Source organism: Oryx dammah, unplaced genomic scaffold (assembly GCF_014754425.2).
Source record: "Oryx dammah isolate SB20612 unplaced genomic scaffold, SCBI_Odam_1.1 HiC_scaffold_10, whole genome shotgun sequence".
Classification (NCBI taxonomy): Eukaryota; Metazoa; Chordata; class Mammalia; order Artiodactyla; family Bovidae; genus Oryx; species Oryx dammah.
In genome coordinates, this window is record NW_024070194.1 from 4,618,131 (window position 1) to 4,637,610 (window position 19,480).

Consider the following 19,480-nt stretch of genomic DNA (forward strand, 5'->3'; position numbering starts at 1 on the left):
TTTCAGTTCCCTCATACATACAGAAACTTTTCCTTTCTCAAAGGCTCCCCTGACTCTGTCAGTTACCGTTTGCTCTGACACCTGGTGCTGGCTTTCCCCATCTCCGCACTGAGTCCACGGCACAACAGAGCGCCTTTGTCCAGGAGTGGTGCTGACTGCGGGGCGGGATACACGGCCATCCGTGTCTAGTTTGGGTAGTGTGCAAAAACTCCCAATCCTATCACAATCTGCAGGATAGTTCCCAGGCAACACAAACTTACTTTCTCTGGCACTCAAGATTATGTGGTAATGATGCTGAAATGGTGGACATTTTTCTGTTTTCAGAGGTTCAACATCACAAGGAGAAAAACATCCACACTTGATTTTAAAGTAATTGGTTGGGATATCCTAATTCTCAACTTTAAATAAGTTCATCCCAAACTAGTTTTTTAAAGGTCTGATCAGAACTGTGCCGCCCTGGATTCTTGTCATCTACAACATAAAATGTCCTGTTAGGGGTAGAGAGGGTCAGGGAGTGCTTCCTTTAAGGGTTTAGAACATACTGGATAAGGATATCTACTCACCTTTTTTTGTCATACTGGGCCAGGGTTTGTGATCCTACCATCAGTGGAATTAGTAAATATTGCAAGTTGCTCGTGTTTTGACTTGACTTAAATTTTTTTTTCCAATAGAAACTATGTTCCAACTTCCTGTCAACAATCTTGGCAGTTTAAGAAAAGCCCGGAAAACTGTGAAAAAAATACTTAGTGACATTGGGTTGGAATACTGTAAAGAACACATAGAAGTAAGTAGCATGTCATTTTTTAATTTTCACACGACTCAGCTTCTGCTCCATTACTTTGTGTCAGTGGCCAGGATCGTTAATTTTTAGGTGCGATTCTGAAATTTAACTGCAGCATTAGCTTTGCTAGAACTTTCTCAATTAGCCTAACTTGTTCCCTTCTCCCTAAAGTGGGCTTTTTCATCTTTGCGTCCTGAAGCAAAAGCAGTTACCACTGAGAACGTGCCATGTCGGACGTTTTCTACTAGGTGCTTTAAAATGGTCTAAATTCAAATCCTTTGAAACAGCCCCTAGGGGGATATAGGAATTCTTATCTCAAACACACATATGAAGAACCAGGAAAGGACTAGGTCCAGCTCACAGCTGATGATGTGGCAGTTCTGTCTGTGAGACTCCAGAGCCTGCTCTCATTCGGACGTGCCTGAATGTTTTGGTTGACCTTCTGACTGTTGAGGCGTAGTAGTTGGGGTGCTTGTTGTCTCTTTCCTTGGGATTTGAGCGTTTGTTGGCCCTTTTGACCCATCATAGACCATTGTCTTTCCCTCGGTAACAGTTTGGACTTTACAAACTGTTGTTCTCGCCTTTGATTCTGTGAGCTTTCTACCAGCCCTGTGGGATAACCAGTGCAGTGGGCTCCTCTTCCAGATCTCGTTACTCTGATCTTGTGGTTAGTGGATCAGAAACCTCTGATTGGAAAGAAATGGTTAAAGCTGTTTTCCCCACTAGCCTTTTAAGTTCCAGCTGGCCAGGGACTGTAACTACCTTGCCCATCTGTGTCTCCTCAGCACCTAGCACAGTGCTGGCCATGCAACAGGCACTTGGTAAATGTTTGGAAGAAATTGAAAGGAAGAAAGCAGTTTCCTTCACGCAACAGGTTTTCTTTTCCTGGTTCCCTTACCTACTCTAGGGGCATATCATGAAGACCAAAGCGTCTCAGAATTGGATTTCTCTAGCTATGTCATCCCCAGTGTGGAAGTTCACTCCACACCCTCTCCAATACTTCAAGTACAGGTAGATCTACCTGATGAAATAGTCCATTTACTTCCCATGCAGTGGGGTAATCTTCACAAGAATAAATAGTACAAATATTAAAGGTACTTTTCCTATCCTACATTTGATTTATTCATCCCTATTACACCCACTCCGTACTCTGGAATATATTTATGTATACTTGATATTCCACACTGAACTGTGAACCTTTGGGGAACAAGAGGAATTTTACTATAAGACTTTTAATATTCCTGTCTCATGGTTGGGGGGCTCAAATTTTTACACAAGAGTAATTTAACATAATACCACATGGTTTCTTATTGAGTAGCGGTCCTCCTTTAGGGGTTCAGAAATCCTGAGTTTTCCTTCTAGTCCAGTCCCACCCCGCCCCCATCTCCACAGAACATTTTTCTTGCAGAGAACCGGAATACCACATTTGTAGTACTGAGTAAATGTTGCTGTCTTACACTCTGTTCCAATATTACAGCTGATGAGTTACCAGCTCTTAATGGTATCAATACATGGCTTAATTTTTTATTTAATTAGAACTTGCAGTGGTTTCTTTGGAAACCTGGTGACCATGAGGGGAATGTTTAGTTGATACGCGGTGTTCACTGTAACACCCATGTGCCCTTTTGTGTTTCCTAAGAACCTTACAACTCCTAGTCTCATTCTGGGTGTGGTTGACTTTCCTGTTCATCTCCCCAACCCTAGTAAGAGAGAGAATTTATATGTCAAGGTGGGCTAGAATTAATACCATGTTTTTGAAACTTCTTTCACTGTTTTCCAGGACTTTAAACAGTTTGAACCTAATGACTTTTATTTGAAAAACACTACATGGGAGGATGTAGGACTATGGGACCCTTCGCTTACAAAAAACCAGGTAAGTGGCACAGGAGACTTGCCCCCAAAGCAGCATTTTCCCTTTTCAGTTCTAGGCCTTTCATAGTGTTACATTATTTGTAGACAACCTAATGTGGAAAGTGTTAAAAATTTATTATCTCATATTTTCCTAAGAGAGAAAAATAGGAAGAACTTTGGTCTGGTTTTTTTCATTGTCCTGAAACTAAATGTAAGAGGAATAGGAAAGTTTGTTACTTAAGAGTTGTGATGCCCAATGTATACCAGAATCCCCCTCTCCTCTAACCCTGCCAAAAGTATTCTGGTTCTTCTGACTCTGAAATGTTCCTCCAGTTTTCTGTGTTGTAGTGCTTGTCTTTTCTATAAAGGGGAAGTCAGGACTCTTTCTTCCATTTAGGTTTTCCTGCTTGTCTGTATCGTCACCCAGCCTCTGTGGGGTAGTGTGAGCCAGCACTTGGGCTGTGGGACAGGTGGCCCTGTAGGATGGTAGCGGTGGGCAGCTTAACTGTTACTGATTGGAATTAAAAACGGTATTAGGTAATCAAAGGCACCAGCAGGGCCAACAAATAACAGTAGGTGATGTTATAACAAAAAATAGAGGGCCATGGGTGATACGTCTTTTCCCACAGGGAAAAGTGATTATCAATTCAAACTGTATCATTATTTATTTCAGTGGTGACTGTAATTCTGGATTATTTATCTGTTCATCTGTTGGAACATACTTGGCAGGGAGTCAGTACTTTTAACCTCCACCTCAGAAATGTGATGTCATCTAGTTCTTTTCTAATTAATTACCCAGGAAAGGGTATCAACCAGCAGCCTTAAAATAGGAAAGCCTTCCAGCAGGACGCATCACTTAGTTAATTCAGTTTTACCAAAACTAAAGAAAGAAAAGGACAGTACTTCATTTTGGTTGTAACCAGTGTCTGAAACAAGGTAGATTTTTTAATAAGGAAAAAGTGATCACCTCTCACCAAACTTGTTTCTATCATGAAAGGACCAACTGCACAGATGTTAATGAACTGTTTCTATAAGTTGCTCTTTATACTAGTAAGTTGTGCAGTGCTTGTTTTATTGGCTTTTTGATATCCTGCGTTCCCCACATTCTGTAGGAATTTCTACTTAATTTCTTAATTTGAATCAGAGTGGCTGTCACTTCATTACTTCTTTTGGAGCTGCTCTTGGTCGAGAAGAAGGAACATCATGGCTTATAGAACAAAGCTGACTTTTCAGATCAGTGGGGGTTTTGATCTCAGGGAAATCCAAATACTACACTTTACTTAGATCAGAGGGGAGAAATGTTTGAGATTTTTGAAAATGTGCCCCCCCCTTTTTTTTTTTAACGAAAATTTTTCCATGATGGAAAGGACCAAAGGTATGTCTTTATATTGCATTGCCTAATTGCACTGGGGCACTCTGGGGCCTGAGCTTTAGTGTAGAGTGAGTCTGAAACCTTCAACAGCTTAGCAGCTGCACTTACAGAGTAATTGCAGTGGTTTCGCCTAGCTTATTTTTTGTCCTTTCTAACTATAAAATGTTTTATCTTGAAGCCATTTGTCTTTGGGTTTCTCTAAACCAGTGAGCAAATGTGACTGAATGTGACTGTTGTTTTCTAAAAACACTGAGGAAAAATTTTGAATGGAGTTTTTATTTGTGACACCAAAATAAGTGTTTATTAGTTTATAACAGCTTTTTCATTTGAGTTTATATTAGGTTGGTACAAAAGTAATTGCGGTTTTTGTATTGTTGAAATTTACCTTTGCTGTTGGAATACACTAAATAAATGTAGTTACGTTATACATTTTAATGCTCGTCTCACTTTATGTTTTTTTTGTGAATGACTTATTACTTGCTGTTTATATCTATTTTAGACTATGGAAAGGATATTAGACAAAAAGCAAATTCAAGTGATTTTCTTACTCGTGTTCAGAATGGGTTGCAAAGCAGCGGAATCAACTGGCAGCACAGTGCAGTTGGCCTGGGAGCTGCTAACGCGCGTGCGCGGCTGGCGGTTCAGGAAGCTTCGTGAGAGACGAGAGCCTCAGGGGAACGTAGTGGTCACTCATCGGGAATTCACAACAACCGGGTGAAAGCCATCATCAAAGCTGATCTTCTTACTCCATGAGAAGTTGCCAAAAAGCTGAACATTGCCCATTCTACAGTTGTTCGGCATTTGAAGCAAATTGGAAAAGTGAAAAAACTCAATAAGTGGGTGTCTCATGATAAGCTAACCGAAAATCAAAAAGTCGTTTCGAAGTGTCTTCTCTTATTCTGCGCAACAACAATGAACCGTTTCTCTATCGGATTGTGATGTGCAACAAGAAGCGGATTTTATATGACAAACTGCGACAAACCAGTCCAGCCGGTGGTTGGACTGAGAGGAAGCTCCGCAGCACTCCCCAAAGCCGTGCTGGCACCGAAGAGAGAACACAGTCACCGTCTGGCGCTCTGCGGCCTGTCCGATCCACCGGAGCTTTCTGAATCCCGACGGAACAATTACAGCCAAGAAGTACACTCAGCAAATCGATGAGACGCACCGAAAACTCTCCCGCCTGCAGCCGGCGCTGGTCAGCAGAACAGCCCCGTTCTCGTGCACAGCATCACCGTCGCACGTGGCACAGCGGCGCTCAGAGGCTGCACGCGCTGGGAGCTCCGCCTCCCGCAGTGTCCCTGGACGCTTGCCAGCCAACTGCCGCTTCTTCAAGCATCTTGACAGCTTTTTGCAGGGAAAACACTTCCACAACCAGCAGGAGGCAGAAAATGCTTTCCAAGAGTTTGTTGAATCCTGAGGCACAGATATTTACCACGCTACAGGAATAAACAAACTTATTTTTCAGTGGCAAAAATGTGTTGATTGTCGTGGTTCCTATTTTGATTTATAAAAATGTGTTTGAGCCTACTTATAATGATTTAAAATTGAGTCTAAAACCGCAATTACCTTTGCACCAACCTAATGGTTTGTAAATTATGCATTCTGCAAAAGGAAGTTTTACTCAGATCAGTGAATTAGTTTCAGTTCTAAAAATAGCATTGTCTCTTCAAGACTATCTTGGGGGAAAAAAAGTCTAGAACCTGTTAATGCTTATCTGAAGTGGCATTCTGATTCCAGTTTTTGTCTTTTCTTTAGGACTATCGGACAAAACCTTTTTGCTGCAGCGCTTGCCCATTTTCTTCAAAATTTTTCTCTGCCTACAAAAGTCATTTCCGGAATGTCCATAGCGAAGACTTTGAAAATAGGATTCTTCTTAATTGCCCCTACTGTACGTTCAATGCAGACAAAAAGACTTTGGAAACACACATTAAAATATTTCATGCTCCAAACGCCAGCGCACCAAGTAGCAGCCTCAGCACTTTCAAAGATAAAAGCAAAAGTGATGGCCTTAAACCTAAGCAGGCTGACAGTGTAGAGCAAGCTGTTTATTACTGTAAGAAGTGCACTTACCGAGATCCTCTTTATGAAATAGTTAGGAAGCACATTTACAGGGAACATTTTCAGCATGTGGCAGCACCTTACATAGCAAAGGCAGGAGAAAAATCACTCAATGGTGCAGTCCCCTTAGGCGCAAATGCCCGGGAGGAAAGTAGTATTCACTGCAAGCGATGCCTTTTTATGCCAAAGTCTTACGAAGCTTTGGTACAACATGTCATTGAAGACCACGAGCGCATAGGCTACCAGGTCACTGCCATGATCGGTCACACAAATGTGGTGGTTCCCCGATCCAAACCCCTGATGCTGATTGCTCCCAAACCTCAAGAGAAGAAGGGCATGGGACTCCAGTCAAGAATTGGTTCCCTTGCTTCTGGAAATGTACGGTCTTTGCCATCACAGCAGATGGTGAATAGACTCTCAATACCAAAGCCTAACTTAAATTCCACAGGTGTCAACATGCTGTCCAATGTTCACCTACAGCAGAACAACTACGGAGTCAAATCTGTAGGCCAGGGCTATGGCGTTGGTCAGTCAATGAGACTGGGGCTGGGTGGCAACGCACCGGTCTCCATCCCTCAGCAGTCTCAGTCTGTGAAGCAGTTACTTCCAAGTGGAAATGGAAGATCTTACGGTCTTGGGTCAGAGCAGAGGACCCAGGCGCCAGCAAGATACTCACTGCAGTCTCCGAATGCCCCGCCTCTCTCTTCAGGCCAGTTAAAATCTCCATCCCTCTCCCAGTCACAGGCATCCAGAGTATTAGGTCAGTCCAGCTCCAAGCCAACTGCAGCTGCCACTGGCCCTCCACCACCCAATACTTCCTCAACTCAGAAGTGGAAAATATGTACAATCTGTAATGAGCTTTTTCCTGAAAATGTATATAGCGTGCACTTCGAAAAAGAACATAAAGCTGAGAAAGTCCCAGCAGTAGCCAACTACATTATGAAAATACACAATTTCACTAGCAAATGCCTTTACTGTAATCGCTATTTGCCCACAGACACTCTGCTCAACCATATGCTAATTCATGGTCTGTCGTGTCCGTATTGCCGGTCAACCTTCAATGACGTGGAAAAGATGGCGGCTCACATGCGGATGGTTCACGTGGACGAAGAGATGGGACCTAAAACAGATTCTACTCTGAGTTTTGATTTGACATTGCAGCAGGGTAGTCACACTAACATCCATCTCCTTGTAACCACGTATAACCTGAGGGATGCTCCTGCTGAGTCTGTTGCTTACCATGCCCAAAATAACCCACCCATCCCTCCAAAGCCACAGCCAAAAGTGCAGGAAAAGGCAGATATTCCTGTTAAAAGCTCACCTCAAGCTGCAGTGCCCTATAAGAAAGATGTCGGGAAAACCCTTTGCCCTCTTTGCTTTTCAATCCTGAAAGGACCCATATCCGACGCACTTGCACATCACTTACGAGAGAGGCACCAGGTGATTCAGACGGTCCATCCGGTGGAGAAGAAACTCACCTACAAGTGCATCCACTGCCTCGGCGTGTACACCAGCAACATGACCGCCTCGACCATCACCCTGCACCTGGTCCACTGCAGGGGCGTGGGCAAGGCCCAGAATGGCCAGGACAAGACAAACGCACCTTCGCGGCTGAACCAATCCCCCGGCCTGGCACCTGTGAAGCGCACTTATGAGCAAATGGAGTTCCCCTTGCTGAAGAAGCGAAAGTTAGATGAAGATAGCGATTCACCCGGCTTCTTTGAAGAGAAACCTGAGGAGCCTGTTGTTTTAGCTTTAGACCCTAAGGGTCATGAAGATGATTCCTATGAAGCCAGGAAAAGCTTCCTAACAAAATATTTCAACAAACAACCTTATCCCACCAGGAGAGAAATTGAGAAGCTGGCGGCAAGCTTATGGTTGTGGAAGAGTGACATTGCTTCCCATTTTAGTAACAAGAGGAAGAAGTGTGTCAGAGACTGTGAAAAGTACAAGCCTGGTGTGTTACTGGGCTTCAACATGAAAGAGTTAAACAAAGTTAAGCATGAGATGGATTTTGATGCTGAGTGGCTATTTGAAAATCATGATGAGAAGGATTCCAGAGTCAATGCTAGTAAAACAGCAGACAAAAAGCTCAATCTTGGGAAGGAAGATGACAGTTCTTCAGACAGTTTTGAAAATTTGGAGGAAGAATCCAATGGAAGTGATAGCCCTTTTGACCCGGTTTTTGAAGTTGAGCCTAAAATCCCTAATGATAACCCAGAGGAACACATACCGAAGGTAATTTCTGAAGATGCTTTAGAAACTGAGAAGCTAGACCAAAAAGAGGAGGATGGTTCAAAATATGAAACTATTCATTTGACTGAGGAGCCAACCAAACTAATGCATGATGCCTCTGATAGTGAGGTTGACCAAGATGATGTTGTTGAGTGGAAAGATGGTGCTTCTCCATCTGAGAGCGGCCCCGGTTCCCAACAGGTGTCAGACTTTGAGGACAACACATGTGAGATGAAAACAGGAACCTGGTCCGATGAGTCTTCCCAGAGTGAAGACGCGAGGAGCAGTAAGCCAGCTGCCAAAAAAAAGGCTTCCGTGCAAGGTGACAGAGAGCAGTTGAAGTGGAAGAATAGTTCCTATGGAAAAGTTGAAGGGTTTTGGTCCAAGGACCAGTCACAGTGGAAGAATGCAACTGGAAATGATGAGCGCTTATCCACCCCACAGATTGAGTGGCAGAACAGCACAATCGACAGTGAGGACGGGGAGCAGTTTGAAAGCATGACTGACGGGGTGGCTGACCCCATGCGCGGCAGCTTGACGGGGGTTAAGCTGAGCAGCCAGCAGGCTTAAGGGCCGGCTTCTCTGGCGTTGGTGGCAAATGCTGCAGCCTGCAACTCTGTTCTTTCAGTTATGACTGCAAAGCCGTGTTCTAACTGGTACTGCCTTTTGAGTGCGGGGTCATCAGGCGGTGGGGACATGTGGCCACTCCAATCCCAGTGGTTATTTCTAAGTCTGTGACACATGATTGGCTGATCTTGCTTTAGAACGCTCTGTGACAGACACAGTAACTAAATGTGAAAAACCAATAAGCTGGTGGCTCATGAACGCACACGAGAAAAAGCAGAGGTTTGTTTTACCTGCCTTCTCAACATTTCTTTCCCTCTGTAAAACAGTGTCTGGTTGGACGTCCTTGAGAAGCGTTCTCCTGGGTAAAATGGTAGTGTAGGGCCAACACACAAGCTGCCAGTCCAATGTGTACAGTGGACTTCGGGGAAATCAATTTTTTTCATGTATTCATTCTGAATAGTTGAAATGTATATTTGTACAGTCTTTTAGACCTATCCAAGTGATGCTTACGATATTGTTATTGTGTAGCCATCATAGATGCGTTTCTTTTTTTAGTGTTGCCCTTGCTGTGTAATAAGCGCTGTATCTAGTTGACCTAGCAAAAGCCTGAAACTGCGCTAGTGTGGACTTCGGGACAGACTTAGTTTTTGCACATAACCTTGTACAATCTCGCGACAGAGGCCAGCCACATAAGATATATATCTGGACTCTCTTGTATTATAGAATTTTTCTTGTTCTGAATATCCTTGACATTACAGCTGACAAAAACAAAAACTGGTATTTCAGATGTTTTCTGAAATCTTTTAAGCTAAAAATCACATGCAAGAATTGACTTTGCAGCTACTAATTTTGACACCTTTTAGATCTGTATGGAAGTGTGTTGTGTTGAAGCAGCAGGCCAATGAGTGCTGCGTTTTGGATATTTAGTTTTACCTTTAGTTAAACACCACCCTGGTGTATTCATTTATACCATCTAATATATGACACACTGTTGTAGTATGTATAATTTTGTGATCTTTATTTCCCTTTGTATTCATTTTAAGCATCTAAATAAATTGCTGTATTGTGCTTAATGTAAATACTTACTTGCTTTATTACACCTTCCAGTCCTGTGTGTCCATTACATCTTGTACCAGTTGATGCCATGGCTTCCTCAGCAGAGATGGCGGCACAGCCACTGAGGAGACTTGTGGAAGACCAAGAATGGCATCAAGAAAGCTTTCTCTCAAGGCTCTTGTTACAAACTCTTTGATTCGGTTTGGCTTTTGTCTGTTACCTTTTTAATCACTAAAATAAACATCCTTGAATTTTTTCAGTTCCCCTGTTGTTAAGGATCAGAACCTGCTTAGATATGTAAATGTCTCAGTGATAAAGGATGTAAAGATAAATAAGCATTGGTTTGCAAGCAGAATCTTAATACCTGGTGTTCTTTCTTCTAAGTGAAGTCCATATTAGTTTTCACCTTATAATGGGAACAGTTGTACTAACCAGGCAACTACTCTCTGCTTTTATTTTAACTCTGGACCATCTTGCTATTATTAAGAGAAAGGCTTTGGAGAGCACACGTTCTGGGGCTATCAAGATGCAGGAGCTGGTAGGGTGCGAGTGACCCCGTACCAAAGAACAGGGAGGAGGTGGCAGAAGTGGCCCAGGGTGTTTGGTGGTGGTAACGTGACGGGATGGATGCTCTCAGTCCATGCGGAGGCTGGTCAGTCACCTTTCAGGGACATTGGCCTAAAGAGTTCTGAAGTGGGCTAGTTTCCATGATTTCTAAGACTCCAGAAAGTTGAGCTTAACGCTTTTGTTACCTGAGGGCAAAAGTTTGACCAGCCTCCCCCTAAAATGTAAAGTCATGCCTCTCACAACAATACAGGAGAAAGCACAAGAATGGACTAGAACCTTCAGGGTGTTTGGGGCTGACACGGAACTTTTTTTTTTTTTTGGAGCTATTTTAAATCTGTCACAGATTATAAATTCTGTGGACATCCAAGATGCTGCAGATTACCTAATCAGAAAAGGTGGCATTGAGAACATGTCTTACCTGAGGATAGTAATATCAGTTGCATTTAAGCCATCTCACATTTACTTTGAAATTACTCTGCCTAATAGGAAGAATTTAGCCTGGTCTTGTGAGTCCTACATGAAGTGCTAGTGAGACTTGTGCAGTACAGGGGGTGAGGGTGGGGAGGTACGCTCCGGGCTGGACATTTGAGCAGAGAGAGATGAGTACGCTTCCTTGCTACAGTGGTGTGAGTGGGCCTTGTCAGCATGGGGAAAAGAGTTTAGCCACCTAAGGACTGGAAATAAAGATTCCCCAATAAGAACTGTTGGAGAAGTCCTGAAAGTGTCTCAATAAAAGCCATTTTAAAACAATGCTGTTGCTGCTGTTTGCTTTTGGAATGATCTGGAAAGAAAAGTTGGCTTTCTGCCATCTTCTACTTAGAGAAAGTCTGTAACTGTAGACGGAATAATCCTGTAGATTTTCTTTTGAACAAGGAAAAACAAAATTCCAGAGCACTTTTTGCCCCTCACATTTCCCTGTGGCCAGAAGTTCCAGACTCAAACTGAGTAAGCACTGGTTTCTCTCCTGTTTCAGCACATAGAAGCATTTTCTTGTCCCATCTTTGGTTCCTTACCATTGAGTAGTACGAGGGTCTTCAGCAAACAGCTCTTTGTTCCCTCTTAAATTCCAAGCTGAAAAGGAAATGCCCTTTCCTTCCCCTCCCAACCCCCATGGCTGTGTCTGTCTAGCCCAAATGCCTACCCACTTGTAAAGATGTGCATTTCTTCAGAAAGGAGCAGATAGATTTGAAAATGATCTACATCAAAGACTGAGGAATGCCCCACCTGAAACACTTTTCTAGGGGTCATTGAGCTTGCTTTTGCCAAATGAGTACCGCCATATAGAGGGGTGTTTCCCTACTCTGCGGACTAAACCTTGAGGTGGGGCTCCCAGATCATGTTGCCACTACAGCTTGAGAGCCACTTAGTTTGAGTGACGGAAAGATCTGATTTTTACCAAGAGGGTAGGTAGAGCACGCTGAATCTGGATTCCACAGAGCAGCTGGTCAGCCTACTGCCCCTCCCTTAGGCAATGATCTTTTCAACCCATTTGACCCTGATTTCTAACCCACCCAGTAGCTTATTGGCCTGGCACCAGTTGCAGGCATGTTTCACCAAAGTGTCATGTAGGAACATAACCTCCAGAGGACCGAAAATAAAGGCAAGAGACTGCTCTCACCAAACTGAAATGCATTCCAACGTACCAGTTATTAAAGGGTCACCTTGACATGATCTAGAAAAAGACTGAGATAAACCAGACAGGCAAGTTAAAAAAGGTGTTTTCTACCAACTGCTACTAGGTTAGCTCAAAAATGGATCAAAACTTGCACAAAAGGAAGATTATTTGGAAAATTATTGGCAATTCTTTGCATCCTGCTACTTCCGTCAACAAATTCCACTTTAAAAAAAACTAATATTCACTAGAACTTGAATCCTAGAGGGATTACAACTTAGTGGAGTTGTATTCAAAAATCTGCATGTAAGGCATAGCTGCAGATACCCTGAAAAATCCTTGAGTCGTGTGTTTTCAAAGGGCTCCAGCTAAGAGGATGCAGGAGGGAAGGGCCCCAGTATTTCCAGGACACGTGCTCTGCACCACGTAAATGAGGTGTTGCGGGTGTCTTTTCAGCATATGTACAATGCGCATCTGTGATGCAAACCAGCCCCCACCTTCGCACCAGGACACCATCAGTACCCCTTAGAAAGACGTTAAGGGCATTCAAACCTAAACTGGTTTTTGCAAAAATTTGGCTGTACCTTTATTAATGTCTTCTTACTACCAAGTGAAACAAAATGGATATCCTGATAAGCAAATTGTTCACCTTCTGGAAGCTGATAAAGCTGCTTCTAGCCTGAAGCAGAAGGCGACAGCTGTGTGTAAGGGACAGCCATCTGGGAGTCAAAACTTTTAAGATCCTGCGTTGAGGATGGCAGGTGAAAAGATGGCTGCATCTGCTGGGCTGGCTCTATCGGCTTCCCCCGAGAGAGGACTCCAGAGGCTTAAATACAGAGTCCTCCAAGGAGGGAACCTCCAGGCCAGGGGCGAGATCCACCTTTCCCAGGAGTTTGACACTGTTCATAAAATCGCCCGGAGCTCAGCACACATCCTGAGCGCGTTTTGACTCAACAAGAACTTTCTAAACATCACAAAAGTGTTTAGGACTAGTTGTAGGGCACTAGATGCCAAGATAATTTGAATCCTCTAAACAGTCCTGCCCCAATTCCCTAAATCCACCCCCATCCCCTCAAAAAAAGTCTTGTAAAAGGAGGGTTAGTACCCAGGACATGATGCTTGAGCAGAGCCAACTTGTCCCAAGACTCCAGCTGGCAGAGGGGAGATGCTCATTTGGACCCAGGATATCTGAGTCCACAGCCCCTGGGTTTCCCAGCCACACCATCCAGCCCTGATCTTGGCTGAAGACTACCCTCTCGAGAAAGGCTTTCCCTGCTGTGAACGCAAGAACACGTGAGCCCCAGGTTTTAAACCAACACAGCCTACCGCCCCCAGCACAGTGTCTCCTAAACGACTCCTTCACACTGCCATCCTCGTCATTTTTGCCACATCTGCCTAACAGCTGCTTTACATACTTAGTATGTTTCAACTCCCCTTTTTAAAAGGGAAAACTATTTTTGCAAGAAAAGTCCAACCAGCATGATTTGCTATTAACGGTAGCACCCCGAAAAACAAGGCAAGACGTTAAGGCTGAAACTGTGCCATCTGCCACTGCTTGCCGAGGGCTGTGAGCCCAAGACTTGCTTTGTTGGTTAAAAAGGGAAATCAGAGGGGTCCAGGGCAGACCAGCACCAAGATGAGACCTTTTCCTTGGCCCAGGCAAGACTAGAAAAAATGGATGTGTCTCTATGGACTCATGTTACCTAATGCATGCCAGATGACACCAAACCCATTTGTCAACAGATGGCTCTGGTTCAGAGTGTTTCCCAGGGAAGTCTCTGCCCATCAGTGAGTACCCAACTCTTCTTACCCGGTTTTAGACTCCTTTTTATGACATAGGACTCTCATTGGCAGTAATGGGAGCTCCAGCTCAGACTGGGCTTTTAACAAAGGAAAATGCAAGCAAGCCGTGGTCCCCAAAGAAGGCAGCTGCTCAGCGATGTGGGCAGGGCCTCCAGGCCTCTTGCCTTCTGGTCCTGCCACCCACATGGTCACCTTCATTCTAAGCAGGCACCCTAGCGTTCCTGTTGCTTTCCATTCACCTGCCCTGAGAGAGGGTATCCCCGCCCTCGCTGCTGAGCAAGAGTCCTGAACTTGGGGCCAATTGGACCATTCCAGAACCAGTTTCCATGCTGGTAGGCTTAAGATGGGCTTCCCTGGTGGCTCAGTGGTTAAAAAAAAAAAAAAAAAAAAAACCGCCTGCCAGTGCAGGAGACTTGGGTTCAATCCATGGGAAGGAAAGATCCCTTGGAGAAGGAAATGGCCACCCACTCCAGTATTTCTGCCTGGGAAATCCCATAGCCAGAGGAGCCTGGCAGGCTACAGTCCATGGGGTCACAAAAGAGTCAGGCACTGCTTAGTGACTGCTGCTGCTGCTGCTTCTGCTGCTGCTGCTAAGTTGCTTCAGTCGTGTCCAACTCTGTGGGACCTCATAGACGGCAGCCCACCAGGCTCCCCCATCCCTGGGATTCTCCAGGCAAGAACACTGGAGTGGGTTGCCATTTCCTTCTCCAATGCCTGAAAGTGAAAAGGGAAAGTGAATTCGCTCAGTCGTGTCCGACTCTTAGCAACCCCATGGACTGCAGCCCACCAGGCTCCGCCGTCCATGGGATTTTCCAGGCAAGAGTACTGGAGTGGGGTGCCATCGCCTTCTCCGACTTAGTGACTAAACAGCACCAAACAAAGCTTAGACCAGAACTACCTCGGTGAGTCCCTGGGAGCTAGGTTCACCTGGATGGGCTTAGATCAGGCAGTACCCACCTCTGGAGCTCGGGCGCAATCTGTTCAACTCAAGCCAGAAGCCAACTCAAACCCAATTCCATCCATTACACTCAGGAGGATGTGAAACGGATATTGAGGTCTCGACACTCTTCAAAGGAAACCTTGAGATTTTTCTTAACAGCTCTCCTTGGAAAACATGTCCCAGAATCGGCTGCATCTCCAAATCACCTGGGGAGTTTTAACACTTAGAGATCCTGAGGACCCTCTCCCAGAGATTCTGACACAGTTGGTCACAGGCTGTGGCCCAGCTGACCCCAAAGGACAAGAAAGCCAGAGAACCACCACACCATTCTTTTCTTTGCTCTTCAGTCTCGCCTTCTGGCATGTGGGACCTTATTTCCCCGACCAGGGATCAAACTTGTGCCCCTCTGCAGTGGAAGTGCAAAATCCCAACCGCTGGACCACCAGGGAAGTCCCTTTTTTTAATTAATCATTTTAAATTTTTTCCACCACTCTAAAGACACAAGCGAATGATGCTGCCACGTGAGCCTTCCCCAGTTCATCTCTTTGCTACCAGTGGTCTCCTGGGTAAGACCACTGATTCTATTTCTCTCCATTCAACAAACAGACCCTCGCCGGACAGCCTAGGAACCCCCATCTCTACACCCAGAGATGCGGTTTGTGTGTAGTAAACAGCACGTGTGCAAGCCGATGCCCTGGTGTCTCCGCGGTTCCCTGGGAGCCACGAGGAGACCGTGGGCGTACAGAGGGCACCCTTACTGCGGGAGGGGTCACCGCTGCAGCCACCCCAGCCCTGGTGCCCACAAGAAAAGCACAGACATCATTGTCCAGGGTGCTCCTCCACGTCTCCTGTGCCCGCCCCTTGGGCACATCTCCCCCTGGAAGAGCCTTGCTGATGAAACACTGACCGTTGGCATGTATGATGGTGTTGCTCCCTGGATGACCCCATGAGGAAGTCTTTCCGGTTGAGGGGCCGACCTCCAGCAGTCAGGCTTGGCTTGACTTGGTGCTTTGAGGGAAACTTGCCATTCCCCTGATGAAGTACACCTGCCCTCAGCAGCCATCTCTCTACCTCCTTCCTCAAACTCGGCATCACAGGCCAACAGCAAAGCACAGACATCAGAAGTCCCAGTAAAAAAGGCAGAAGCAAGCCTCGGGCCACCGGCCCTGCCCAGCTGCTTGCAAGGCTAAAATGCATCCAGATGGCGCTTCCTGATAAGACAAATTTTGATGCTTTGATGTCTGCAGCGAACACACAGGGCTCGGAGAGGAAATTCTGTGACAGCCGCTCAGTCACAATTGCTTTGAATTCTCGTAAAAACCCAAAGACGGTTGTGCTCTTGACCAGGACACAAAGCACAAAGCGGAATTTTGTTTTAAGATGGAGAGGGAGATGCCCTGAGGCCTCCAGGTGCCTCGGTCAACAGGTTGTCTTAAAAGAACTGATAATCCTGGAAACAGACCCCTTTGGGGGTGTCTGCCCGGCTTCTCACCTCTTCTCTGGAACTCCCCTTTTGACCCCAAGAAGGAGCACTTTTATGATGAATGGACATTGAGTTTTGTCAAATGCTTTTTCATGCATCTATGGAGATGACCATGTGAGTTATTAATCCAAGTGTGTTGCACTGATTGATTTTAACATGTTAAACCCACCTTATATCCCTTGGAGAAAGTCCACTTGGTCATGGTGTATAATCCTCTCTCTGTTTCTGGATTCAGTCTGTTAATAATTTGCTGAGGACTTCTGCAAATGCAAATACCAGAGTCCAGGCATGTAAAGAAATTAATGAGATAATCTGGATGCAAGGCCCTTCTAAAGGGCCTCAACTTTGTTGTCTGGCAAGAATGTGAACCTAATGCTGCCATATTTTAGTTTCTGAGTAGAAGCTGGAAATCCAGTTCTTCTTGAGAAATGTCCTGATTTTTCATTGCTAGAACTTATTTTAATCGAATTCTTTCAATAGGGAAACATCAAAATATCAAAGTATAAAATAAAAATGGAAAGTCCACATCTCACCGAAAGCAGAATGTTCACCATGTTCAAATATTTGTTTATCCTCCCAGAGAACTTCAGCGCTTTCCTTTCTTACACAGATGATAGCATATCGTGTCCTTCCTCTTCCACCTTGGTTTTGGGGATTCTCCACACCAAGTCATAAAGAACTCCTAATCCAACTTTTACATCTCCACAGGATTCCCCCCACCCACGCATGTGTGGAGGTACTATAACTGAGCCAATCGCTAGTTGATGGACACTTAGATTCTGTCCCATCTCTTGCTATTTCAATGTGCAGTGAATAAATTTTTGCATTTATCATTTCTCTTGTGTGTATATTGGGAGACTAGATCTCTAGGGATGGAACTGGGTATGCACAATGTCTAAGGGTACATACATTTCTAACTTTGATAGGCACTGCCCATGGACCTCCATGAGAATCGTGTCCCACCACCAATGTATAAGAATGCACCTTTCTTCAAGATTTCACCAACAGTGTCATCAAAAACATTTTACTTTTGCCAGCGTGATAAACGAAAACTAAGTATTCAATATTCTTTCATACTTGCAGATTGAGGTTCATATCTTTTCATATTTTGAAAATGCCTTTTGCATAGTCTTTTCTGTGAAATGTGTATTCATATTCTTTGCTATTTCAGGGGGGTTTCTTTCCTCTTATTTATTTGTAGGAGATGTTTATATATTAGGGGGATTATCCCTTTGCAGTACAAGCTGCAAATATATAATCCTAGTTTGTCATTTGGCTTTTGCATTTGGTTAGAATTCTGTTGTTTTGTTTTCAATTTTTTTGGGGGGGGGGGTTGGATTTTCTGCTTGTTTTTGCCATGCAGAGGATTTAAACTTTTTAAATATCACAATTTTCTTTTATGGCTCCTGGATTTTTTATGATTCTCCAATGTTTCTGCCTCCTTATTCTATAAATTCATTTTACACATTGAACTCCTCCTTAATCCTTTTGGAACTGTTCCTGGTGTACAGAGTGAGGTATGGAACTCACTTTATTTTTTCCAGATGGTAACGGCGTTGTCTCAACATGAAAACAATTTTGAAACAGTTTAGGGCAGACCACATGGTTCTGCCAACCTGTGGGCCACCGTTCTGAAACCTCTTGCTTTGGACAGATGTGAAGTTCACATCCATGGGGAACATGGGAATGAACAAAGGACTTAGCTCTTCCGAAGACTCACAATGGCCTAGGTTCTGGCACCCCTGTCCGAAAACAGCCACCAAAGAAAGAAAAAGACAAAGATCACCCTTTCCCTGGCTGCAAAGTGACCCTGGCCATGGGCTTTGGGTTTGACCCTCCAAGGGGTTTGACCCTTGGTAGGTTTGACCCACCAGGGCTTTCGTCAACTTGCTAGGAGACATCCAACACTTGCTCTGAAGATGACGCCCATCAGGGTACCTGGCCCCAGGCCAGCACCTCAGCTGCTCAGAGGACCGAGGTCAGCGATTCCTAGCAGGCCCTGTGCCCTGGCTCGCCCTCCTGCTCAGTGTCTCCAAGCGACCCTAAAATTTCATTGTTTGGCACTGCAACTCCAGGAAACTTGGGAAAACCAATTCTAGCTCATGAGTCACCGTTTCCCCATAGATGCTGTCAAGGAAACTCACCCCTCCTCACTGCCCTGGGGGTGAGGGGGTGACCCCCCCAAAGAGTCCCCAGACAGCAGAGCCGGCTTAGTGGAGTAGGATGCCAGCAGCTCTCACTCTCCATTGCCTAGTTCTTACTCTGAAAGGTAGGGCTGTTCCCAAGGCCCGGGCCCTTGGATGCCAAGAGCCCACCGAGAAACGCAGGCCGGTCAGCCCTTCCCTAGCCCAGCCCCGTCACCGTCACAGCCACCTGCTGCCCAGCGCCCATCACCAGGCCCCGACACAGGTCATCACTCCCTCACTGCACCCCCAGAGGCAGGCGCCCTTATTCTCTGCCTCTTACTGGGGAGGAGGCTGGGCTCAGAGAGGGCAAGCCACGAGCCCAGAGCCACTGGCCCAGAGCTGCAGGAGGTGAGGGCTCTGAGCGCCCGGCCTGCATGTCTCTACTTCAGAACACTTTGCGGCTGTGGCTTGATCACGTGAACCCCACCCGCCTCTCCTGGTGCCTTGGTCCAGGCTTTGGAAGGAGAAAGAACCGTGGGCATCTCCAACCATCAAGATATGCCCGGTTTTCCAGAAACGTGTGCCCTCGCCGCTTGTCTGGAAAACGAACTTCCCATCGACTCTCTGCTCTCCCTCAGCAGACCAGGGCAGGGGGAAGGATCTAAGCTTCCTCGTTAAAAACAGTCCTGCTCAACATAACACAGCCGTGACAACGAACGGTCAGCAGCCACAGGGATGCTGCCCACAGACTCGGTGGCGGCCGCGGGAGTGGGCACAAAGCCGCCACGCTGAACCTGCACACGCCAGTCCGCCTCCAGGGACAGAACAGAAGCCCACACAGCAGCCCCACGTGCGCTGTGAGTTGTCAGGATGCTGTTAGCTCAGGGCGGGGTGGGGTGGAGGGGCCAGGGGAGTGTGGCTGGAAGGGAGCAGGAGGGGCTTCGGACAAGGAGTGTGCACTTCTAGATGGTGTGAGGGCCAGGCAGATGTGTTCAGTGTGCGAAGGTTCAGTGACCTCAACACTGGATT

At 45.5% G+C, this 19,480-nt stretch overlaps 1 protein-coding gene across 4 annotated transcripts in view; it reads left to right on the forward strand.

Moving 5' to 3' along the window:
• LOC120869066 (activity dependent neuroprotector homeobox) overlaps positions 1–11,237 on the forward strand; it is a 30,268-nt gene extending 19,031 nt beyond the window's left edge. For all 4 annotated transcript variants that reach the window (XM_040248138.1, XM_040248140.1, XM_040248137.1 and 1 more), the window contains 3 exons: positions 672–784; positions 2,562–2,654; positions 5,760–11,237. In XM_040248138.1, coding sequence (XP_040104072.1) covers positions 677–784; positions 2,562–2,654; positions 5,760–8,867 — 3,309 coding nt within the window. In that variant the 5' untranslated portion in view covers positions 672–676 and the 3' untranslated portion in view covers positions 8,868–11,237. The remainder of the gene's footprint in view (positions 1–671; positions 785–2,561; positions 2,655–5,759) is intronic.
• The last annotated feature ends 8,243 nt before the right edge of the window (positions 11,238–19,480 follow it).